The following is a 26,783-nucleotide window of genomic DNA, read 5'->3' on the forward strand; positions in this document are numbered from 1 at the left end:
TACTCGTGGTGCTTAGAGTGTGTAACACCAACTCTCTGCTCTCTTGAAACAGTTTTTTACTGGAACATGTCATCAGGAATCATTTGAATGAGTATCAACACTTCGTAGCACAGTAATGGGTCTTTTTCAGCTGCATTTAGAATCCTTCCTTTCTCCCATTGTTTCTTCACATCTGAATATAGGACAGAAACTCCTGTCATTTCTCTTCCATCTCTTAGGATTTTGCTGTATGTGCTGGCTTATATTCTAGACCTACTCACCTTTTATGCCTCACTGTTCACTCTCAGCCCCTCATTTCCTGAAACTGGTACAGGATGCTAAACAAGCAGGAAAATGTCAGTATTTCGAATAGTGTCATTCTGCTGATAGAAGAGATCACAGACATTTGATAAGTCTCCATTATCCATGAACTGGGACATTCATCTGTCCTTCATGTTGCAAAAGGCTACACATACGTTCATCTGTACAAGGTCCAATCTGTACAAGTTGCCTTTGTCCTGAGTACAGTCTTGTTAAGCATGAGGCAGATTTCCCTTCCTCCCATTTGAGAAATATGTGCTGTAATGGAAAGATATTTATCAGAATTTAAAAGAAAAGAATTCTCCTTGTTTCAATTCCTTTATCTAACCTCTCAACATTTCCTTATTCCTCATTACTATTTATCTGTATTATATTGGTTTGTTGTTTCTTATCTCTTGTGTTGCAGTTGCGATCGAGCTCAGAGTTTGTACAGGACATCCTGAATGACTGCCTCACAATCCAGCCTCTCCAGACAGCACCATCACCACACAGTGCTGTGAATAACGTACTGGGACACTCCCCAGGTCCTGCTCATGACATTTACCCAGGTATGGAAAAGACAAGAAAAAGCTATATTACTCCTTGCTTGGGATTAAGAATTATTTTACAGAGTACTCTAAAATTCATGTCTATCTTATGAGAGGAACAGAATCTGCAAAATAATATGAAACAATATAAAACAGACTTTATATTGTTCTTCTCTCTTTTTGTTGAGAAGGGGAAAAATTCTAGTTTTGTCCCTGAAAAGACTTATCGCAACATTTTTCCTTTATAGGTCCTAAAGGGGTCCTAAAAGAAATCTACTTCCAACCACTCTGCTGTGGTCAGAGTTTCCACTCACAAGATCAGGTTGCCCACTTCTACAAATGCCTTCTTGTAGGCAGCTTGAACTGCTGAATTCATCTGGATTTAAGAAAAGCATTTTTTTCTTTTCATTATTCATGAGTCATACATCACTTTCTAGTAGATCTACATCAGTGAACTTAAATGCTGCATTATGATCTCTAATATTATATAAGTACAACAATAAGTGTCTTTGTTCTATAAATGTGATAGTCCTATTTTTATTGTGTGGATTACATATTTGAGATTTGCATATTAATGCATCAAACTGACATACTGGCTAAATGTACAGTAGATTTTCAGGCTTTGGCTGTATTTGAAACATTTGGGAAGTAAGGAGGGAAAATACACCTCAAACCTCAAGAAAACAGTGGGTAGGATGTGAACATTTTAATGCGGTATTCTAGTAATTGTGAAGACATCTGGTTTTAAATTTAAGACAGAATGCATTACATCTTCTAGCAGTCCAAATACTACTTGAGGACCAGATGTAGGATGTGAAAGAATTGGCTGAATGATATATGAAGTGCTGAAAATGACATTAAATGAAGTAGTTACCTCAGTAAGTGGTTTATTTTACTGATAGCCTTGGAAACACAACAGTTCTATCATACGTTTCTGTCGAGGTTGCCGTAACATACTTACTAGTTGATTTTTATGTAGGCTTATATCACAAAAAACAGGAAATTTAAAGCTCTGATTTAAAGTTATGAAGTCCTAATTTATAAAGTAGTTGGTATTATCTGCAATCAGTTAACTTCAAATGCCTTTGTCTGATTATAGTCTGTGTGGCACCTGTTACCTCCCTTACACATGTTCTCAGCTATCTATAACTTGGCAAATATCTTGTAGTTTTATACTCTTACTACTGAGGCAATACTATATTGTTTCACTTAAACTGGCTTAGGGCATTGTGTCAGATATAAATTAATTCATGTCACTTCATTGTGACAACTGCATGATCTAGTTGAAATTAATTGTTTCACTAAGTACTCAATAGAGTTGCTACATAATAATATACTATATAGCAAAGTCAGTTATGTCCAACAGGAAGGGACTGGCGAATAGAGTAGGAATTACAACATTATTAATGCCCCAAACATGAAATGCAAAACACCTGAAAGCTTACGTGTACTTGCGCAGAGGAGTTACTCTTTCATCTTCTCTGAAAACAATGGTCTATTTTGTAAGCATAAAGAGAAACACTGAGACTTTTCTGAAAAATAAAGCATATCATTTCTACAAGGAACTGATAGAGCACACATTAGCTGAAATATGTTTGTGCCACTTTTCAAATAGAAGCAAAATAAATTTCCATTTTCCAATGCCTTCAAACTTCTCTCACTTTAAGGCTGCTTTTCTCATACTTTATGTATATTTAAAGCAAATGAAGGCTTTCTCCTTTCCTAAGAGATTTACATGTTTAGAAGCAAACTATTAGAAATTAGCAAACTATTAGAAATAAGATTACAAAAACAGGCATTTAGATAACAGTCTATTTCCACTTACTGAAGTGCAACAGTGCCTAGAATGATTCCTGTTTCTCTGTGCAGATACAGAATCTAAAGACACAGATAAATTAGATGAAAATATGAAATAGTCTTATTGATTACATATGTATTACTTAAAATTTAGATTGAGGAAATGCTTGTCTGCTCTTGTGGCTTTGTGACTTCACTGAAGAAATCTAAACTGAGTATAATCCTGTTAATACAGTGAGGTAACATACGAGATCTGCTTAAAATGAACAAAAAGTTAATGAAAGTATAGCTAACAGTAAAATAGATTGTCTTTATAGAATGCAATATAGATATGTTCTCTAAATTCATGGTAGTGGTAAGAGGAGAGATATTTTGGGGGTAGAAGTAAACAAAGTGCTGTTTTTGCAATGATAAACCCAACATAATAAATAATATAATTGTTGATAATTTGCAAAGAAATACAATGACTATTCTTCTTTTTACAAATGTTGCCTGAAATCATAGTTTTCTGGCTTCATTTAAAAAAAAAAATGCTTTGGGTTCCATATCTTTTTAAAGGCTTCATTTCTGTCAGTTTTTTTAAGGAACCTTATTCACAATTAGCTTTTTCTTTCCTGTGTTCCTGTGCACTAATGCATGTGAACTTAGCTTCTCATAGAAACAATGTCTCTACAGAGATATTCTCATGAAAAATTCCTACATTTTAAAAAAAAAAAAAAATTTCTATTGAAACTTCAGTTTTTTTATTATTTTTTTTTTAATCTGAATCTTTTGCTCTTTATGGATTATTTTATCTCGTATTTCTCAGGAGAAAAAAACATTTTTGTTAAGTAGTGCACTTAATTTTACATTTTTCTATGTGGATCTAGCTAGTAAGGTGTTAGAATCACAGAATCACAGAAACATCAAGGTTGGAGAAGACCTACAAGATCATCCAGAGTCCAACCATCCAGTGATCACCAATAGTTCTCAATAAACCATGTCCCTCAACACAAAACCCAAATGTTCCTTGAATACTTCCAGGGTCAGTGACTTCACCACCTCCCTGGGCAGCCCATTCCACTGCCTGATTACTCTTCCAGAGAAGTAGTATTTCCTAACATCCGGCCTGAATCTCCCCTGGAGCAGCTTGAAGCCATTCCTTGTGCTTCTATCACCAGTTACATGAGAGAAGAGGCTGATCTCCAGCTCACTTCAGGTAGTTACAGAGAGCAGTAATGTTTCTCTTATTGCTGGAGAAGAGTCTCCTTTTCTCCAGACTGAACATTCCCAGCTCCTTCAGCCACATCTCATAAGCCCTGTGCTCCAGACCCCTCACCAGCCTTGTTGCCCTTCTTTGAACCCGCTCCAGGGCCTCAGTGTCTTTCCCGCAGAGAGCAGCAAGATTGGAGTCAGTGAGAATGGTAGTGACCATGAATGTTTCTTCATGTTCATACCATTCAAATCAGATGTTTAATGGGAACCTGTGTGTTCACAGAAGCAACACACATTTAATAGCTGAAGCATCGGAAAAGCATGCCGTACACACAGCTCCCAGCAAAAAGTGATCAAGTTAAGTAGCACTTTCTTAAAAAGCATCCAGAATTTTCTGTCTGTGTGTTAAGAGCTATTCTACTGGGAAAATGACCTGTCACTGACAGTGGTTATTGACTGCCATTAGTCTGTGAACTGACAAAGGCTGACAGTCTTTCCCTTTTTGCTGGCATTTACCACATTTAGGTAGTAGCTTGGGCTAACGCCATGTCTTTGCTAGAAAGTCTCATGGTAATATTTCCTCTGGGAAGCAGCTGCCAGCATTGCAATTTCATTTCACTGCATGCCCACAGAGATGTTGTTACTGGTATGCTATCTGCCAGAGTCAGTGAGCATTGTGTAGTCTTCCACAACATCATTCATGCCGCTGCTCTTCGGGGCTTCATTACAAGGCTCTGTGGGAGCCCAAGAATGCTGCTTTCTCATGCTGTGATCATTTAACATAGCATGTGCAAAAGTATGTTTTTGCAGACAATATCTATGCTTTTTCTTCCCTAAACATTGTTCCTTCTCCTCTGGCCCCTGCCATAGTTAGCTTTTATTTTATGCCATGTACTGTCCATCTGTCAGAAACAGACACAAATACAGAGAAATTGCCAGGAAATACAGCAAAAACGTACTATTGATTCTGTGGTGAACACTGCATTGGGCTTTAGGCTGCTCAAGTTCAGAGAAAACAGCTTTTGCCGATGGCAGATGATTGCCCATGCCTGGCAGGGTGATTTTTTTGCCAGATCCCCTGTACAGCTGTAGGACCTATGTTACCACTGCAGCCAAGCTTGGCTGAAAATGTGCAAGCACACCTTAGGACTTAGTTTAAGACAGGGAATAATATTCACACTCCAGACTTTTTTCCTCTATTACAGCCCTGAAATAATTTGTTTTGAAGAAAAATATCACAGTACTAGAAAACCAAGCTGTTGAATTTTCTTACAGATGCCAATTATTTTCTCATTTAAAAAAATACAAGTTTTTCTATATTTCCAAGGAGCAATTTAAATTATCAAAGCTTTTGTTTACAACAGGGACTCTAAGTTAGTATTTATTTAGCAATTTACTGATTTACATTAAGTATTCTCTCTATTTATTCTGTCAGAATGCTTGCTTACTTTTCAGTATTTCCTCCTGTGCTACATGTGAGCAAAATATGGCAAATTCTAAAGGATATTTGTTTTTTCTCCTCTGCATTCCTGTTGATACTAATCTGAGTGAGAAGATTGAACAGAATTATTTTGGGGGGTACACGAGGATAGTGAAAACACAACTAAAGCTACCTTGCTCTTATCTTAGAGAGATCCCTTTCTTATTAAATTATCCCTTGTTGCTTTAAACTTCACCTTGTTGTCTGCATCCTCTGTGTCTTTCCAAGGCTTGGGAGATATTCTACTGTCTAATGTCAGCTATGACTTGCGTTAGCATTAGGAAGCTGTGATCCATGTGAGAATTAGCAAAGAGCAGGGCATGGAGCAGAGGGCAGTCATAGGTGGTTTTGTTAATCATCTTCAAGACACTGTAGAACAGTCTCTATTCCTCCAGTTGAGCCCACCAATGTGACTCATGCCTACTTTCTCTACACTTTAAATTAGCTCCATGGTGTCGATGTCAGTTATTTATATTCACAGTGGTTTCCTGTCTGGGCTTTCATTGACTGCCAGCTTCACCACCTGAAACATGTTCAGGTCTGTTCTTGGAGGAGTTTACAGCATCATCATAGAATTTTATCATTGATCAGGTTGGAAAGGACCTTAAAGATCCCCAAGTTCAACCACAACCTAACCATACTACCCTAACACTAGCAACCCTCCACTAAATCATGTCCCTGAGCACCAACATCCAAACTTTTTAAATAGTTTAAACATTCAGGGATGGTGACTCAACCAACTCCCTGGGGAGCCTATTCCAGTGCTTAACAACCTTTCTGTAAAGAACTTTTTCCTGATATCCAACCTAAACTTACCTTAGTGCAACTTGAGGCCATTTCCCCTCATCCTGTCACCTGTCACCAGTGAGAAGAGACCAACCCCACCCTCACTGTAAGCACATTTCAAATACTGAAAAAAAGCAAAAGGTCTCCCCTCAGCCTCCTCTTCCCCAGACTAAACAATTCCAGTTCCTTCATTTTCTCCTTGTTGGGCATATTCCCCAAGCCCTTCACAAGCCTTGTTACCCTTCTTTGGACCTGCTCCAACACCTCAATGTCCTTTCTGTATTGAGGAGCCCAGAACTGAATGCAGTACTCAAGCTGAGGCCTTACCAAGTGCAGAGTACAGGGGCAGGATTAGTACCCTAGTCCTGCTTACCACACTATTTCTGATACAAGCCAGGATGCCACTGGCCTTCTTGGCCACCCGGGCACATTGCTGCCTCATATTCAGCCAACTGTCCATCAGTACAGCAAGGTCCCTTTCCACCAGGCAGCTTTTCAACCACTCCCCCCCAAGCCTCTTGGGTTGCTTAGGTTTGTTGTGATCAAAATGCAGGATAGTTATACTCCTGAACCTTTCCCTAACTCTGCTTCAGCTTTGTGAGCACCCAGTGTATCACAGTGGTTGGCTCTCAGTAAGAAAGAGAGGAATTACAGAAATAAGCTGAAGAATCTGCGAAGGAGGTCGGCTTCAACTCTTTTGATCTTGGGCAGCAACATTCAGAATTGTGACCTCAGAAATAGGTTTTTTTTTTGAAGATAAGATTGTGTCCTTAAAAAGAATGCTTGTTCTGCTAGGACACCAGCATCCATAGAAATGTTTTAGCTATAGAAAGACGTTGATAGCAGTGATAGCACCCTTTGGGGAACTGGTTTAAATCCTAGAATTTTATCAATAGATTTGAATCAACTCCAACGTGCTCAGTAGCATAATGAAAGTTTTATAGATATAATTTAGTATTGTAAACTAAGCTTTTTTATAAAAAGACTGAAAGATATCACAACAAGTGGTGACTCATTTTCCTCTTGTGAACAGCCTAAAATTTTTTTTAAAATCTGATTCCTTTCTCAGAATTCATTAAAAAATATATAAAGAGCATGTATTTGGCTGCTGCTCAATATCGACATTAACTGCCTGACACAAATGTCAGTGAAAATAATTGAGTAACTGGATTGTCAGAAGGATTTGGTAATCAGAGTCTTAATTCCAAATTTAAAGAACTTTTGAAAATGAGATTACAGTATTTTTGTGGTAAACTCATTAGGGAATTTAGAGGGAGTCCTGTAATGCTTTTAGTTTAATCAGTTAGAGTCTTTCCTTATTCCAAATACATGCAAAAGCAACCTCATAGAAAATTATGAAATTGTTAATGTTAGTTCCATGTTTTTGCATATTTTATTAGGCAATCTATAATCAATAACAGCAATATCTGTGTTTGGGTTGAGGTCTTCAAGAAATGTGGAGTATTTACAGATGGAAAAATATAGAAAATTATTTAACTACCTAAAAACTGTGCTTTCGGTTTGCTCACTAGCTCTGAAAAATATTTATTAGTATATATTTGCTACTTCTACACTACTAAAGTATAGAAGAATTGCAGCTCATTCAGGCAAATTTCCCAAGACAAGGTATACAACTATGTTGTTCCTGGTTTCATGAGGGCATTGTTTGGTAGCAACAGAGGTTATTTAGCTATTTTTTGTGTCTCTGCCTGATAAAGGTTATTTCTCTCCTTTTGGTTTCAGTGGCCATGTTCCCCAGAATGCAGACAAGTGGAAGTGGAACAGCGGCTGGGGCAGTGTCCTTGTCCCTGCCCAGCAGCCACCCCTCCCCAGGATGTAACGTACAGAGTAGTTCTCTTCATCCTCCTTCCCAGTTATCTCTTCTCTCAGTTGCAGACTCTGAGAGGTAAGACCACCTTCTGCTTGTCCCACACTACGGCTGAGTCAGGACCACCTTCTGAACTGCCAGAAATTGAGTTGTTGCTGTTCAGGAAGTTGCTGATGGTAGCCCCTGGGGTAACAGTTGCTCTGGGCATGGGTTTACCCAGGGAAAGAGAGATGAAAGAGATTATTTATTATACCAGCCTGGTAGTGATGCAAGGCAATTCCTGTCCATCTCCACTGCAGGGTCTTTCTCCAAATTCCTTCTGATTTCCACCACTGCTTGTAGCAGGTCAAACTGGCTGGAACACTTTAAATATCAGAGGAGCCCAGTAACACCTATTGGAATAGAGATCCTGAGATTCATGTTTCAGTTTGCTTGCAGTAGGAGTGTCATAAATTTCTCTCTTTTCTTTCAGTATTCTCTTAATACAGACTATTCCAGCAGGAACTTACCATCTTTTCTGTTATTAAGACTAACAGATAATGAATAGATTTTATTTTTAATTCACTGTTTTGAGAGCTTGATTTATAGTCAGCACTTACTTTATGCTGGCTAGGTACAAACTCTTAGCTGCTTCAATAATTTTAGATATGTCAGTGATGTGAAAATTGCTTAAAATGTTTTAGACATTTTCTAAATTATTTTCATCAGTATCTCCAATTATTTGTATAGCGTGTGGCATTATCACACTTCAGTGCAAATAGAATAATGACTTCTTCCTATACTATATGATTACTTAAAACAATTTTTTTTAATCTCACTATTTTTCAGAGCTCTAGATGATTAATTACTGTATGTTACAAATATATTTCAAAGTGTTTAATTTCTTTGTGTGATAAAAATTGCAGTAATTTGGAGAACACAAAGAGTCCAATTATAAACCCAGAGCATTATCTAGATTTTGATTACTGATACTTCTTTTGAGGAAAGCATTAGTAACTTCACTTTATATCAGGAAGATGAAAGAGCACAATGGTTCAGGGAGCTGATAACAGGCATAAGTGCTTCTCATTTTCAGAAGACAGGAGTGAATTTAGTTATTTTTGGAGCCACTGAAAGTTGTTGATGCATCAGTCCGAGATTGCTATTTCACTGTCAGCTAGTAACTCAGTCCTTCCTCCTCTCTCCTGGCCACACAGTACTGACCTTTTTCCCTTGATCCAGCTTTGTGTGCAAACTCTGGAAGTGCTCGTGCTCTCTTGCTCCTTTTATTTCTTAATATAGTTTTCTGTCTGCTATCCTCCTTCGACAAATACCAGAGCACAAGGTGTCAGGCAGGGACTAATCAATAGCTAGCATTACACTGTGATAAAATACAGTGATCTTCTAATTAGCCTAGGCATGTCTTAACCCAAGGCCCACAGGCTTACTGTGAGCTGGCACAGCTTGCATTCTGGATGCTGCCTGCCCTGCACTATAAAGGCATTAGCTGTCACTCACAGAGTGGCCCCAGGCATTGCTCGGCAATAACCAGAACATCAGTGTGCTACTATTAATGCTTTGCCAACTGAAGGCCGGGCTCAGGGAGGACTGTGCTGCGCAGTGCTGACTCAAGCAATGGCAAATAATTGTATGCATTTTAATACATAGGTTAAACAGCAGGAAATACACAGTTGTGCTTTCTGTTTTGATACAGGAGTTTGAGAATAGGTAGAATAGGTTTCAAGATTGAAAAAAAAAAAAGAAAAAAAAAAAACCACCATAAATTTTTATTTCTGGCACCATTTTCAGTTTATATGGATACATTTACACCATGACTTAACTCATAAAAGTCTTGAATGGGTTACAGATCTCAGAATATTATTGCTCTCTACAGAATAACAATAATAAAAAGCCTGCATTGTATAGTCCTTCATCATGGATTAGCTGTGCATGCTCTCTTCTAAACAGTTTAAGTTTTTTCATTCTGTGGAGCTACTTTGGATTAAAAAAACAATTCCAGGATCTCAATTTTAGAAACAGGACATATGGCAATCTAAACTCATTAAGGAAAATTCATTAAAGCAGTTTTCATTTCATTACAGAACTCATAATGTAAATTAAGATGAGTGTTTAAAATAAAATTTAATACAGAATCTGTATTTTGAATCTAATACAATTAACATGTATAAAGATCCTGCAGTTATCTGTCACTTTCACTACTTTCTGGTTGTAATGCTAGCTGTGAAAATGTGAGCTGAACAAACAAACACTTCAGTGTACAATGCATGACATAAATGTCTTTGAAACATGTGAATCCCCAGGGAATCATAGAATGGTTTGAGTCAGAAGGGAGCTCTAATGGTCCATCTTATCACTGAGAGTACTGCAGGGCTTATGTGTCCGAACAAGGGATTTAACCCCTTCATGGTGTGCAGTTCCTGACATGCTGCATGTGTCTGTACTCATTCCAGAATTAGGATGAACTGAGATGTACACACTACCTGCAATTGCTTGCATCCACTAGTCTGAACCCTGTCTAAGCTGGTTTGGTAACTTCTGTGTCTCTGGGGCTATTCATATGTCCCCTTCCATTCTGGACAGCACGCTTAGGCTTTTGAGTGACAGTCAGAAAGAAATAAGCACTTTCTCTACTCTTCATGGACTGCAAGATAGAGAAATAATTGGAAGGCTTCTTTTCTTTCCCATCTCCACAAGGTGATGGGAGTGTGAATGTGAAATGAATTAAGGCTTGCTAATTTGAGAAACCAAACCAAACCAGGACAAGAGACACATGTCCTGCTGTTTTCCTGTTTTTATTCCATGTACAAAGCTCTATGTATTGAGTGCAACTTAGAGAGCATGGATCTAAAAAGCTGTTTAATTCACCAAAGGAGAGAACATGCATAATAAAAATGCAAGTTTACATTTGTTTGTTGCAGTTTGCTAGCTATGATTTTTAGTACTTCCCTTGTTTGAAATATTGATGCTATTCAATGAAGATTGCAAAATGTTACAGTACCCTAAGTCATATGTATGAAAGATATATATTTGGGTTTTTACTGATTTTTGTAATAACAGAAAACATGGGTATTCAGTGAAGCTGAAGAAGAAAATAATCTATTGAAAAACTAGAAAACCAATTCTGTTTTTATGTATAATATTTAACATGCAACTTAGTGCCCCAAAACTTATGATGCTGAATGCTTGAAATTATTTCTAATAATTTTGAATAGTAAACTTCCATGGTCACAAAAAAACAAACAAACACACAACAACAACAACAGAAAAACACGAAAGCTGCATACATATTTTGTATTAGCCGAAGTGAGAGCATGTCAGATGTTTTTTGGAAACCAGGGCTAGTGATGTGTCCCTGAAGCACAACATAACCTGGCTTGACTGAATGCCTGGATACTACATGAAGCTGGGAAAAAGAACTTGAGCTTAACTGTTCAGTGATGCATTACTGAAATGCTATTATAAGTTCTGTGGCAGCGCCTCTTTTTGATTATTTGAGTGTGTGGTCATATTCCTTTTATGCCTTTGCTGTAATACGGTAAGGAGCTCCATGCCAGAAGCAAAAGTTTCTGAGTGCTTCTAACCAAGGAGTTGGGACATCATGTTACAAAGCCCTTTGTATGTGGCATACAAGGGTCTGACTTGAAGACAGTCTTTAGTTAATGATGCAAACAGGGTGGTTTTGAAATCAGCACAGTAATTTCTTTCAAGTTTGCTACACTTGAGTGGTTTAGCTGCTGAAACATTATCACTTTTTTTGCTGGTGAGCAAATTACACTTAGAAATGGCAGATAATAAAAGAGTGGAGGTGGCAACACGTCTAATTCTGATCCTGTGCCAGAGCAGACCTAGCAAAGCTTGGAATCGTTCTGTCCATGCTTTCTCTCTTTTCTGAAAGCACTATTTTCCCTTTTGAAACCCAGTTTTCTAATACAGTTTGGCCACAGAAAATGATGCCACAGAAAATGATGAGAAAGATGCTAAAGTTCTTATTTATCTCCAACTTCTTCCACTCCTCTCACCAAAACACTTCTGATGCTTTCTGGGGGCCAGTTCTTTCTTTCTCCTGCCCCTCCTGTGACTATATGGACCACTCCTTTGATCTGATAGAGCAATTTCTGTGTTCCTAAGGCTAGAGATCTTGCAGCATAAAAAGGATTTTTAGACACTTAATGACTGGTAAGAAAGATGTAAATGCAGTCAACATCCCTAAGAAACCTTGGGGATAGAAACTTCCTTTGGAGTTGCTGCCATGCAGGATGCTGAACAAAAATATGAAAAAAATTTTGCTTTGCTTTGGCCAAAATACATTTATTTCTGTTGTAGGAAAAGATTATCTTTAAAAAAAGAAAAGGAGAAGATCAGTTGCAACTTGAAGTCAATGGAAATAAATATATTTTATTATAGGCAGGTAAAACAATCAGGATTTTTTAAAAAATCAATAATTTCCCCAAAGCTATGAGAACCCATTCGTAACTTATTGTTTTTTTTAACAGTGTGCTTTAAAGCTTTCATAGAATCATAGAATCATGGAATCATAGAATGGCCTGGATTGAAAGAGGCCTCACAGATCAGGAAGATCCAACCCCCCTACCACATGCTGGGCCACCAACTTTCCCACTGCCCAGGGCCCCATCCAACCTGGCCTTGAGCACCTTGTTCCCTTACAAGCGTTCCTGTGTTACACTTATTTGACTGTCACTGAAAGTTAGTTGGCTTACTGAGAATTACAAATAAAGAACAGGTATATAATCAACCAGTTTCCAGAGCAGCAACCCAATTAAGTGTAATTAAAAAATGTTAAAAAAAAAAAAACACAAAAAGGACATCTGAAGAAATAAAAGACCAGTGTCTTCAGCTGTAATACTTAATTTCCATTTTGGAAGCATACTGAAAGCTATCATAAGAATTGATTATATGCAAAAATACCATACACTTTATTTTTCATTGTAAAGTCCAGGCAAAAAAAGAAAAATAAATAACAGAGAGAATTAAAATCGAGCAACGTGCAGCATAGTTATATAGTTCTTACCTCAAATAATACCACTACTAGGACCCTGTGCAATAGTCAAATATAGATTAATGATAAACTGTCTTCTCCTCTTTCCTTATTCATACACAAATACAATTACCTTTTTTCTTTTTCAGTGTAATTTTTAGCAAATTATTTGTTGCCTAAGCAGTTTCATATGCTGTCATAATTCCTGCCAAATTTATTCAAAACTGCAAGATAATTGAAATTAACCATTTTCCCTGTAAACTACTGAGTTGGAAAATAGAAATACAGAATTTAAAGTAATACGGAATAACAATATTTTCTCAAATTTAGGCAAATTCACGTTTCTTTTATAACTGAAACAGCACACACTGAAAAAGCAGGAATGTACACAAATTAGGGATATGAAACTGACAATGCTGTGTTCCTGTGGCCCAAAGAATAGTTTGGTATTTCAATTCCTATAAGTTGCTCTGAAAGTAATGCCTTCTACTTATTTCCATGGAAATAATGGCAAAGAACACAGTTCTGTTCGACAGAGAAAGCTACAACACTCTTTTTCAACAGTTGCCACCATTAGCTGCGCATTTTCACTAGCAGTGAAAAAGAGCCTGCATGCCACGCTCATAAAAATCTTCACCAGTGGAGATGACCTGCTGTTGCTGCCACTGCAGCTGAAATGCATCTCTTACCACCTCACTGTGCTCAGATCTGCTGTTTGGTCTTCAGAAACATTCAGCAAGTGCCAGTGAATGTTTGTAGGTGCAGTTTTCACCATGTGGAGGAATTAGGTGGCACAATTTTCCTCCATCCACACCATTCTGTCAGACTGGCCTTCTGCTGCTATCTGTCACACAGCAACAAAACAGAGTAGGATACTGGTGGGAAGGTTCAACTTTTACTGCCATACCACCAACACTAACATAATAAAATAGGATGCATTACTTTTGGAGCAGCCATTGTAGATACAGATTTTGTTATTTAGCAGTACTGCTCAAGGATAAACAGAAAAAAAAATTCACTCTAGCACTTACTGACTAGGGCTGGCCTAAATGTAAATTACATACACAACCTGGGGAAGCTGTGGAGAGGCAAGGGAAGAGGAAAGTTCATTTTCAGTATTTAATATGGCAGGGAGATACCTTTTGTATCTTACCACGGCATTCTTCATCCGAAACATCAAGTGTCTTGATACTCACTGAGTAAAGAACTAGCACTGCTGAACTGGGCATCAGAGGGCTGAAGGGATGATTTCTATAGGAGGACAAAACACAGAGTGTGTGAGGGAAGACATTCTGTGTGGGCCACCTCCTCTGGTGCAGATTTTTACAAGTGCAGCATGCAAGCTTTTGTTCATTGCTGCCAAAAATGCATAGGTAACGGTGATAACTACACTGAAAAATTGTTTCGTAGCTGAAAGTTTTCTCTATCAAATAGTGTTATTGTGCTCTTGTATCTGTTGCAGTTTCTATGAAAATAAATAGGAGGCATTACTTTTGGAGTGACCTACATATACATCATTTTAACTAGTCTCATCTAAGTAGGTACAATTTAGAAACTTTTTTATTTATCTTGCTTACTGTCTGATCTGGTCATTGCTTGGCAGGACACATTTTTCCTAGCAAGTACTGGAAAAGAAGAAGCCACTTGATAGCTCCCAAAACAGTCCTCCTGTGATTTGATATCCAGCAAGCATGAGTGAGGGTATCCTTCTGCAAACCTGGCTGGTTCCTGACCACATGGACTGCAGCACTTGGCAACAATTATTGATGTCTATTTCCTAGTGGTTACAAACCTGTCCTTATTGTTCCAGAAGCAAAATTAAATTTGCAGTTCCCTCAGCAACACGCTGTGGTTTGTTTGGGAACAAATCTGGACTGAGACAAAACCAAGTTTCTCTATTGTTGGGCATAGGGAAAGTAGAAGTAGATAACTATAGTCACCCATATAGTAAGCCAGAAATTCATGAAGTGATTCATAAATCGTTATAAAGACCACTAGAGTCTACTGAAAAAGAGTCCTGTCTTGCTGTACAAAGTAGAGTACTGTCATTGGGAGGGTCTTTTAGGTTTTAAATCAAATGTGAGAATTTTAAAATTGTGCTTTATCACTTTGAGTTTTGAAAAGGACATTTTGCCTGTTGTTGGCAGCTGCTTAAAGCCATTTTCAAGAAATCAGTTTTCACAAACAAATTGTGAAAACATCGAGGATCACATCCAGTGATTTTTCAAATAACCATAGTAATAAAAACTTACTGTACATTGTTCTTCATCTGTGGCAGCATTTAACACTCTTTTTGTGGGATTGCTATACTCACTCCAGTCCTTTCTTGTGAAGACCAGTTAGCTGTGGCACTCTTTGAAAACATTCCTGATACTTTCAGCATAATACAAAAATTTGGTTATCTTTTTCTGAAAATTATTGTCTAGTATTGTTTTGAAATGCATCATTCTTTGTTTTCTTCCTCCCTGGTGCATACTGGGTGTACACTGCATCAGTAATGTAGAATAAAGAAATATTTGGTGCATTAAAGACTCAGGTGACACATTTCCTCCAACTAAGTAGTAGTATATGTATTCTTTAAAGCTAATAGCAAATCAGCACAAAGTCCATCCAAGGTGCAACTAATGTACTTAAAAATTCAGTTGTCTAAGAAAATTGGATAGGCAGTAAATCATACAAAAATTTTGACATTTGCTATACTACAAATGTAAGTTATTTATCTACCACAAATGTAATAAATGTAATAAATGGGTTTCAGGTAAGGTCAAAAATCACACAAACTGATTCTGAGCTGAAGCTTAAAGTATTTCAATTGTCTTGGATTTAGTTGTGATTATCTGCACAATGACCCTTTCCAAAGCTGTTCTATAGTGCTCCTACTGGACTTGCGTCATCTGTTGTACTCAGGATGAATGTACAGCCTCTTTAGACCTCTACAGGAGAAATATTCTTTATTACAAGAAGAAAGAGAATGTTATGTAGTGTACTGAAGTCTAGTCTTAGAAGAACAGGGATCAGACTGACACTATAGGATCCTTTCAAGCTGTGTTAACTGCAAGCAACAGTCTCTCATACCAACAACCACTGAGCCTACGTGACACAGAGAAGAGTGGGTGAGTGCTTTTGCTCAGTGTAGCTGGCAGCCTACGTCTGGGAGCAGAGTGGTTGTTCTGTAGTAGGAATGCCACGTCAGTATTCATTAATCGTCCTGCATGAATATTTTATTAGCCTTCCCAGCTTTTACCTCATGAATCAGAAAGTGACAGCAAGCCATTCCTGAGCCCAGGCTGAGCTTTTGTTTACTGATTGGATCCCATTGGTCTAGTGGGTAGTTTGGTCACATGGGGTAGAGACCCCAGTTCTTGTAACCACAGCCTTCCCTCTTCAAAAATGACTGTCACCTATTTGTAATGTGCTTTTCAATAAGCAATTTAAAGGACATATAGATTTTAAAAAAAAACAACATACACAATGTCCATAAAATCCTCATGCTTAGTAGTGTGTCTCCTTGTAGTGCAGTAGTGAGAGAGCTGTGTATACTAAGCAGATGAAATGATGAACCTGTGTAGTGGCTGCACCATCAATCTCATTCTGAACCTTTCTCTTCCACTGCCAGGCTTATAAGTTTGCACTTTGAGTCCAGATCAACATTTTGATGTCATCTCAACTGGAAGCATTTTAACACTTGCCTTCATAGACTTTATACTGCCTCCAGATTATTTTCAAATTGTTTCAGGCAACATACATAGAACAGGGATTTCTGGAACTCAAAACTTGAACCTGCTGTTCACCTCCTCGCAGTGTCCCTTCACCAGAACAGACTACTTCCTGCCCAGGAGGAAGGACAACTATTTATTGATATCTGGCACAGAGTCTTATGGCACAGCAGGCAGTGCCTCAGAAATAAGGTTCACCCATGAGGTTTTTTCTACTACTATGATTTAAAACCTACTTACAGTAGCTAAAATGAGATTTCCACACAAAGCAAAAATTCAGTGTTTTCAATTCACAATTATCAAAGCTAATGATATATCACCTGAAAGCTCGGCAGAAAAGTACCTGAGAGACCTGGTAGACAAAGTTGAACATGAACTAACAATATGTCTGTGCCACAAAGAGGGCAGATGTTATCCTGAGCTTCATTAGGCAAAGTATTGCCTTGAAGGAGGTGATTGTTTCCCTCTGCTCAGCACAAGAAAGGCCACATTAGTTTTGCATCCAGTTCTGGTCTCCTCAATACAAGAGAGACATAGATGTACTTGAGTAAGTCCAACAATGGGTGTAAAGATGATGAAGGGACCAGAGCATCTTTCCTGTGAGGCAAGCCTGAGAGAGCTGGGACCATTCAGCCTGGAGATGAGGCTGAACGGTCTCCAGCAGAGATGGATGGAGCTAGGCTCATTTCAATGGTACCTAGTGCTGGGACAAGTGGAAATGGGTACAAAATTTAATATGTGAGGTTCTGTCTGAATTTCAGGGATCTGATACTGTACTGAAGACCAACCACTGGCACAGACATGGTCATGGGCAACCTGTTCTATGTATCCCAGCTTGAGCGAGGGGATTGACCAGAGGATCTCCGAATGTCCCTTCCAACCTCAACTATTCTGTGATTCTGTGATTTGAGGATATATCTTCTCTATATTTGGGCTGTACACAGTTCTTTTAGAAGATTTTAGAAGATTCTAAAAGATTTTAGAATCTTTTAGAAGATTGATCTAAGTAAAATAGAAAATATCTTCAATGCTTCCCTTAAAGTTACAGCATTTTATAGGTTTTCCTGTTTCTGAATTCCTAGGTTTGTTGCTCTTACTTCTTCTCCTCAACACATTAGCCCCCAAAGAATTTCAGTTCCTCCTTCTCTGATGCAGAGACAGACTCCACAGCCTCCTCATCTTCAGCAGCCTGCTGGAATGCATCTAAAGACATATGAGTCAGCATCAAACCCTTTTCAGCCAAATAATCTCCACATCCAAGGTAAGGAAGAAGCTTCATCATTTATGTTAGTTGCTTGTCAGTGCTGCTTGGCTTCAAATAAAATGTTGCAAGTGCTGACACTGGCATTTCAAGGGCCCTTTCCTTCTGAAAGATACAGCCTTCTGGGACCTTGCTTTCAGGATTTCTTGAAATTCATACTTTAAATAATGTTTATGCATCTTTCTATGGAGTGATGAGTTTTGCTTCAGGTTAATTTTCAAAGCTGCTATTGAAATAGAACTGCAAGTAATTATGTGTTTGTCTCTAATTTTATTAATATTGTTATGCTTCTTATCACTCCTGACTTTTCTCACAAAGTGTTACCAGGTTTTCAAGCAGTGGAATATTTTTTTCCCTTTCAATTGTGGAAATTTCTTTCATTAGCATACACGTCTCGCAAAGTTGTGTTCCCACTTGCACTATGTAAACATTTTCTACAAAACTTATTTCTTTCTGTTTAATCAGTCAAATACAGACTTATATAGTCATGAAGAAAATTAACAGCAGCTGAAATCAATATAAGGTTGTTTTTCAATTTGTTTTTAATCTGGTACAAAGCCTGAATGGTAATTAACCTTTGCATTTCAGAAATGTGTTGACAGAAGTAACACTGTTGCCTCTCAACTGTTTAAATATATGTTTGTCATTTTAACATACACAAGGTGCACCTCATATTGCATTTTTATAGTCTTTGGGATTCTGCCTTTTGATCAAGCTTCCTGAGAATTATCACAGTAGATATCATAAGAAATATATATTGGGGGAAAAAAAAAAAAGGGCTTGTTCCATTTATTTGCTTTCCATGATGTAAGCAGTCTCTCTAGGGGTAGCCATGAAGCAGGATCGCAAGGTACTTTGCAGAATTCATGAGTGAGAGTGAAGGGAAAAAGGAATGTGCTAGTCTTGTTTTATTGTTATTGTAGTAGACTACATACATGTGTTTGTGAATTAAGAGGATGACCAGTGCTGGCAAAATAATGAAAAAAGAAAAAAAATTCTTGCAAAATATTCAATGCAATGGAGGCTGCCATTTCTTTGAAAAATTGTTAGCTGATATGAGTTACCTATACTAGTATAACTACATGGGCAGATATACTAGTAAGTTATTTTTTTTTCATGAACAATAATCAGATTTAAATAAATAGATACATTTCTAGCGTTCCAAATTTGCATGTCCATCTGGCAGTACAATGTGTGATATGTCTGTATTGCTCTTCCCTGTCATTCTTTTTCCTTTTGTTCTTCACATTCCAATGCTATCAAATGATTACTTGATGTCTGTGTAATTAACCTAGCGAATGCTATAGAATTGAGCTGCAAAGAAATACCATTTTGAAGCAATTCAGGCAAAGACAACTGGAAAGAATACTCACTCACTATGTATATTTATCAATGGCAATTGTAATTATTTCCTTAAGAAAATATTATCTGAGAGAGCTTTGTGATGCCAAGCAGACTGTTGACAGAAATAGATGTCAGTCAAAAACTTCCAACCGTGTGAAAACGATAATCACAGCAGTCATGGCCTGTGACATATCTGTAATTAAATCTTTGTCCCTCTTAGTTCAGTGAGATCAGTGCTCTATCACAAACATGTGGACCAGGATTTCAACAGTGAATTTAAGATGGGCTGCATACTGTTGATTTTCAGATGCTCAGCATCATTCAGGACAAGGCTCTGCATGTGATAAACAACAAAAGCTTCTTGCTTTTAGAAGAGATTCTTGCAATATTCAGTGATTTCATTAAATTTAGAAGTATTTAATTTCCCTCAGGAAATAATGTCATCATACCAGAAAAAAAATATTATTTAATCTGTGTCATGGCTTCTTTGATGTTGGAGGTAGTGTATGCATTCAAAGAAACGTGACTTTTGTAACCTTGTGTGTACATTGTTCATGTGTATGTTTTAATTAGTTTAGAAATGCATAATTGATACAATTCAGAGTTGCAATCTTGAAAAGATATGTTCAGTTTCTGGAAGTTTATCACCCAGTCCATCTCCTTTTTCTGTTTTATAACAAGTGTGTAAAAATTTAGGAAACTCTTGCTACAGGTAGTTCTCTAACAAGTAACTTCAAAAGAAGGGTCAGGTATGGTTAGGGTCTAGGGCCTGAATTTTTAATGGCTTCATGCTATCTTGCATCATGCAAGTGGTGCAATGAATTTGGACATAGTACCATGTGAACCAAATCAAAAGGTCCCAAGATCATTAGATTTTGCTGTGTCATGCCTGGATTGCAGTTCAAAGAGCTCTGCACTGTGACCTGATGCACTGCAGAAAATGGGGAAAGATGTTTGGAAAAGTGCTAAATAACTGACTGATGGAAAATGATGTCCCCTCTTCTGATTCTTCTTGTTTATGACTGTCTATTATGTAAGACGGATATTTATGATGCTGAATTCCAAAAAGAAAATGATTTTTTCTGTGCTCTTCCATTCTAAAGAAAAATAGATGGGGACTTGGTTTATCAGTTAATGAAAGAGTTTTATGCACTTCCCTAGCTCTCTCTGCACCGTGGTGGTTAATTGCTAATGGGTTAAAGCTTCTCAGACTTTTCTAGACAATATTCTTTTGCTGGAGTAGAGAATGTGCAGACCTAGAGAATGTGACTCACAATAGCTCAACCCTAAGGTAAGTCATTTTTCTGCCAAAGTTATTGCCAGATTGTTCTGCATCGGGAACAGGATGCTGTGAGAAAGGCACAAATAGAGAATGAGTACAGAGCAGTATGAAAGGACATTTCAGCATGTGTCTTGAGGGGTCTTGCCAGCTGGCTCAGACCATCAGATTGAAATAATTGTTACTGGTTACTTGTCTGACTCAACAGTAAACTTTCAGAGTGTGTCCTTTTGCTGGTTGAGAAAAAGATTGATTTTAAAAGCAAAAGCTGTCAATAGCTATGTAATTTCTAAGTCAATTTTTAGATGGCAATTGTGTTTTTTTCTTTAATTTTATTTTATTTTGCTTCAAATGCTTCTTAAATGTCAGAATTGAACATTTAAGAATTGAAAAGGTTGTAAATTCCTAACACGCTTCAAAGTATGACTCAGTTTTGTTCGAGTTAAACTTTAAAAGAAAAAAAAAAATGAAACTGTCATCTTAGAGCATTGCTGCTAAGTGCCTACAGCCCCTGCAAAAGACAATGAAAGCTACAAGCGTTCAGCCTCTCTAAAGTGAGCAGAACCTGTGACCTCAAGCCTACTGTACACATTTGCAGGTTGCTTTTGAAGATGAACCCCTCTTCTTACTATTTCTTCATTTTTTTCTTCTTTTCCTCTTTTGTGTGAAGGTGAAGTATTATTGTTTCTGTGTTTTTCCATGAAACTGCTCTGCCTAAACCCTTGCTATGTATGTGCAAATTAGACATTTTTCTCACATTGTGTACCCAGAACTGTCTTTCAAGACTACACCTTAAAACACAAGGACTGTATTTCACTCAACATTGTTACCTAAACCTCTCTGTAAGTTCTGAGTTCCTGTGCATACGTTCAGGCTGTCTTTTCCTGTCCATGATCCTGTCCTGTCCTCATGCCTTGAAATAGTGAGTTTTTTGTCTCCGTTCATGCATATGTTACACATGCCAATATTTATATGCTTCCTTGCAGGAGACCACATAAATATAGTCTTGAAGGAAAAATAATTTGAGTAGTAAGATTCCTAAAGCATGCATCCTTCCTCCCATTTGGCAAAATCAGTAATATTATATAAAGCTGATATAGCTTGGTTTGCTTTGCAACAGGGATTAGTACATTAGTTTAAGAACCAATATATTAGTTTAGCAAAAGGAATCCATAAGTGATAGTTCTAAAACTTCACATTTCAGCTTTAGTGGGTGAACTTAGTTTTGTTTTTCCTCAATAATTTTGCACTGGGAACATAACATAATATTCTACCTTCTGCCTCAATAATTTTACCCCACAAGAAGTACTGGAGTCACAATAGAATACTTTTGTCTTTTGCCTCAAAACATGCAAGAACATTTTCCTTGGGTTCTTCGTACACTGTTTTTTAAAAGTGGCTCACTGTGGCCTAATAAGCAATGGAAATATTCCAAACTCAGGACAAATGAATGAAAGTTTGTCAAAGGTTTCCATGATGAAGCTGATGGTGAAAAAAGGGGAAGAAGTAGGTGGGCACTCAACCACCCTAAATACCACTGAGCACACCCAAATGGACATTAGCACGTATCTATGAGACCTTGAAAAAGAGTGAATATGTATGCTAAAGTACTGCATATGTATGTGGTACATATACATGCAGATATGTCTTAACTGTATAAATGTAGAACCTGAATTCTGAGAGTGTGTGCTTGCTGGTCAAGTTGTCTGGTGTGCATTGTGAAGAGCAAAGGAATGCCTCTTTTTAACACCACATTGGAGCCAGACGGTTTTCTTCCCAGATTTCAGATGACAAAGTGATACAGCATGTTTCGTATTGCAACCTTTTTACTTTCCCATCCATATTTTCTATGGTTTACCTTATCTGTATATAGACACAGTGCAGCTTTAGCAAACAGCAGTCATGGCCCCCAATCCAGCAGAAGTTTGTGAGCTGCTTTGTGATCATTGTGAGTTTCTAAGCATAGTATACCTCTATAAAGGGATATGAGTTGGAAGATTTTTTTGTGTCAGGGTGTGGAAGTACGCAAACATAAGATTTTGATTTTTAAAGTACACTTTATTCTTAAGTCTTTGTTCCTTAAAAGTTGATGCTCCATTTCTCATCAGTAGTAATGAACAGAGGGGCTGATGGTGTCATGAGATACTTAGACATATTCCTCTTAAATATCATCAGTAGGTTGTGATTCCAAATTCAAGCTTTCATAAAAGGATCTTCTCTGCTTTCTACTTACAGTCATCTATCCTCTGGGATAGCTCCCTGATGTTTTCTCTACTCTTACAGAGAACCCAAAGGCCTTTTGTCATATTCTGCTGAAAAGCAAGAGAGACTCTAATCCTGTGCATACAAACAGCAGGCCCCATGGATCATTAACAAGCAGCCTTTCAGAGTGTCGCAGGTATCCCCACTATCAGCCAGCTGTCTGAACATCAGTGGGAGATCCTCAAGATTGGATTCATTTTTTCAATTCTTCATCAAGACTCAATCTCTTTTTTTGTTCACACTTTCCTTGAGTAACCTTCTATTAATTTAAATTAACTCTTTTCTTAAATTCTTCAGGGAGTAGCCAAGTGCAAGCTCTGGATGTTCTCAGTTTAGACAGCAGAACTGCAGAGTTAAAGAAATCTTGTGAAAAATCTCATCTAGTCAGTCAGTGCTATCAGAAATCAAGACAAGAAAGTCTATGAAACAAAATGCACTAGGGATTAATAGCAATTGGAGGAAGTCTTGGGGAGCATTATATAAAAACTGCTTTACCATTGGAAAATAACTGAAATCCTGGTGTTACTGCAGTGAGGATTTCTCCATTCATTTTTCATGGTCAACATTACATGAACTATCATTTATTATCTCTATCCAGGTATTTTACTGACCACTTTCTTTTCATTCTTCCAGGTTTTTATGGACAGCTTCAGACTTTCTGCCCTCCACATTATCCCGACTCTCAGAAGAACATACAACACAATGTTTCTTGCAGTATGGTTCCTCCCTTTGAAGACTGTTTATTTCCTACATCAGTGGGTCCGGCAGGACTTGGTGTCTTTCATCGAACTTTTTCAGCTCACTCTGGTATTGCAGGTAAATGTCAGCTGGGGACTCTCTGAATTGGCTATGTACAGTTTCTGTATTTAGATTTGCTTCAGCTGTGAATGTGTCTGGGAACAGCTGTGACAGAGTTGACTCTTTGCAAAGAGGAGGTGGTTTTCAGACCTTTCTGGGGTGGTGGACACTGGGACAATCGCCATGGATCACTCCAACATCTAGCTTGCATGCAAACTGTGCTTCTGAGGGTTTCTCAAGGGCATAATCTTCCTTAGTAGTCAGAGAGTCACTAGCTCGTGTATTCATTTTGAAATACAGTCCTTTGAGACTTGTGTGATATTTATGCAGCCACTCTGGTCTGGTAGAAGAGTTGCAGCAGGGACCTGAGATAACTTAAACCCTCAGTTTTGCTTTCTGTTTTGTAATTCACTTAGTCACATTTCCTTCCAAATTTCTTTTCACACATAATTTAGTCTCTTCCTAACTGAAAATGCCTGAATGGGCATATGTGCTGCTCTGGAGAGGAGAAAGTTACCTCTCTGTGGAAAATCAGAATGATGCTGTTGTTTTTTCTTGTCTTTCCATACAGGATGATTTCACTTAATGGTTATTGTGCTTTGAAATCTCTTCTACATCTTATCCTTAAGTAGTGCAGTGAACAGCCAATGCAGCCGTGTCACTTCAGAGCAGAGTCTCACAGCATAAGAAGATGAAAACTTTTAAGCAGTTATTCCTTTGCTTACATCTGTCATATGCTGAAGTTAGTAACTTCTTTACTAATGGGCTGCTTTATGAGAATTGAGTTTGACAATACATATCATTCACTGAGTGTGGTGAGACTCAATAACCAAGCATGAAGTTTATTTTAAAAAGTGTAGCAATTGAAGCATCCATTAAGTGGGCAAATGTTAGTTGCAATAAAGTCTGCTTAATTCAGATTTGATAGAACTGAAATTCTTCCCTTGGTAAGCAGTAGATTATGTAACTATTAATTTTGTACCTACATTGGCTTGCTTTTTTTGTTTGTACATTTGGTTAGAAGCAATGTCCAGTTCTCTGCCTAAGAATTAGGGTATTCTCTGTGATATAGTTGTCCTAGTTAATGAATTATTTCTGTATTTTCTCAGTTTATGATTTTCCAGCAGGGCCCACAGGTGTCTTTGGTGATTCGACCCACAGCGTGCCAGAGGATAGCAGTTTCCTACCAATAAATTCAGTGGATCGTTGTCCCACTCAACTTTCTTCTGTCTACACTGAAGGCTAAAATCATCCAACTCTAACGAGAACCTGATCCCATTTCATATTGCCCTTTTGATATTTCTCTACAAAATTTTTCTCTCCATAAAAATGCTGTGTATGAATATTGGTGGATAAACATACACACTGGAGAGGAAAAAAATCACCAAGCATTCATCCTGTAATCATGCAGTCGTCTGAGGAAAGCATTTGAAGAAAGAAAATTTTGCCAAAACCTTAGGATTGTTTATTTTCTTTTCTTCTGTGGCACAGCAACTCTGCTTTTTTGGGTTTTTTAACTTCTCAAAGGGAATTCAAAGACTGAATAAGAAAACTGTTTGTTGGCTATAATCCTCTTAATCTGAATAGCTGTAAGCTTTGAGAAGAACACTTTAGAAAATTCCTTAAAAAAAAAAAAAAAAGAAAGAAAAAAAAACAAAGTAAAACCAGAAATGCAGACATTTCAAAGATACACAACTTTTGGAAGTGTGTTTGCATATGGTGCTTCTGAAGTTAAAAATACACCAACAAAAAAGGGAGAGGAATTAGACATACATCCTGGTATTACCCATTGGAGGCATGTGTGTATCTTCTTTCTGAGGCCAAAGAGCATTGATTCTAGATCCTTACAGGCCTTGATTAGATGACTTTCCCATCCCTCTGTATTTAAACCATACAATGTGGCCATTGATATCTCTCCAACATTTCTTCTGACCTAGTTCTTTTTTGCAGTTTTAAGAATATTTAAATGCACTACGTGAGAAGGCACATGGACATAATCTTTATTAGCACAACAGCTAGAAAAGAATATTATGTTCCAACTTTGATTTTAACTATGTTGTAGAGCTTTATTGCTGTATGTGCTATAGTACTCTATAGGAAAATTCAAAATACGTTTCCTTAAATTTCATGCATTTGAAAGCAATCCACAGCATTTCCAGGAAAAAAAAAATAAAAAAATAAAATAAAAAAGAAAAAGAAAAAGAAAAAATGAGCTACTCTTAAGTCTGCTATGTTCCCTCTGATTATTAGAAATGTAAAACTGGACTTGTTGATTATGTGTCTTCTAGTCAGCGGCTGGATCTGTTTCATATATTTTGTACAATGTACTATAAAATCAGATTACCTGTGTAAGCCACAAGAGATGTGTTAAAACCAGTATTTTGCAGTACAGATATCACTGTGGTGATATACAGCTTGAGAGTAACTGTAATATCATGTAAGACTGAGTTTTTAAGATTATTAATCCAATTTCGTCTATTTTGTGGACTCTCTGCAAAGTGTGCATCATAATATTCTTACAATCTGTTTTAATAGGATGGAAAAAAAAATCAGAGATTCTTACACGCTGACTAGATGGTGTGTAAGAATCTAACTATGCTTCTGAAATTACTCATCAGTTCAAAAAAAATTATTTATGCACAATTTTTCTTATCCTGAGAAGCTTTTCGGAGTTGTTGAATGCAGTTTTGGTCAAATTCCTTATTTAATTTGCTATTCTATTGCATAGACGAATTTATGTCAGACATTTACAAACAGTGGTAATCCTCTGAAGATTGTATTCCTAAATTATATTCTTACATACAAGTGTATGTGCTTCCATATTTTAGTAAGAGATTTTCATTCAATATATGCAAAGTAGATATCAACAAGCCACGTAGATAAATTATTTAAACCAACAAGTAAAATTGTGGCTTAAATACAGAGAATTCCCTACTAAATTCTTCCCTTTTTTATTCTGTTTCTCATATCACACGTAGATGTGTCACTCTGCTTCAGCTTGCATTAGTAAGTCTTGTTACCATATGTAGTTTTCATTGGGTTAAATAACATCAGGCTTCTGTACACAGGTACAGGATTATGGGGAACAATAGGCTTCCCAGCCTAATTTCAGTACTGGGAAAGTTATGGAGCAGATTATCTTGGGCGCATCACACAGCCAGTGTGGGACAATCAGAGAATGAGGCCCAGCCAGCATGGGTTCATGAAAGGCAGAT

The 26,783-nt window shown here is 37.5% G+C and overlaps 1 protein-coding gene across 2 annotated transcripts in view; it reads left to right on the forward strand.

Moving 5' to 3' along the window:
- GLIS3 (GLIS family zinc finger 3) overlaps positions 1 to 25,239 on the forward strand; it is a 150,093-nt gene extending 124,854 nt beyond the window's left edge. Inside the window, exons 6-10 of one of the 2 annotated variants that reach the window (XM_052700934.1) lie at positions 707 to 848; positions 7,828 to 7,990; positions 17,707 to 17,885; positions 23,404 to 23,586; positions 24,678 to 25,239. In XM_052700934.1, coding sequence (XP_052556894.1) covers positions 707 to 848; positions 7,828 to 7,990; positions 17,707 to 17,885; positions 23,404 to 23,586; positions 24,678 to 24,814 — 804 coding nt within the window. In that variant the 3' untranslated portion in view covers positions 24,815 to 25,239. The remainder of the gene's footprint in view (positions 1 to 706; positions 849 to 7,827; positions 7,991 to 17,706; positions 17,886 to 23,403; positions 23,587 to 24,677) is intronic. The other variant, XM_052700935.1, reaches the window with a different exon arrangement.
- The last annotated feature ends 1,544 nt before the right edge of the window (positions 25,240 to 26,783 follow it).

This window comes from Tympanuchus pallidicinctus, unplaced genomic scaffold (assembly GCF_026119805.1).
Source record: "Tympanuchus pallidicinctus isolate F22 unplaced genomic scaffold, pur_lepc_1.0 scaffold4, whole genome shotgun sequence".
Lineage (NCBI taxonomy): Eukaryota > Metazoa > Chordata > Aves > Galliformes > Phasianidae > Tympanuchus > Tympanuchus pallidicinctus.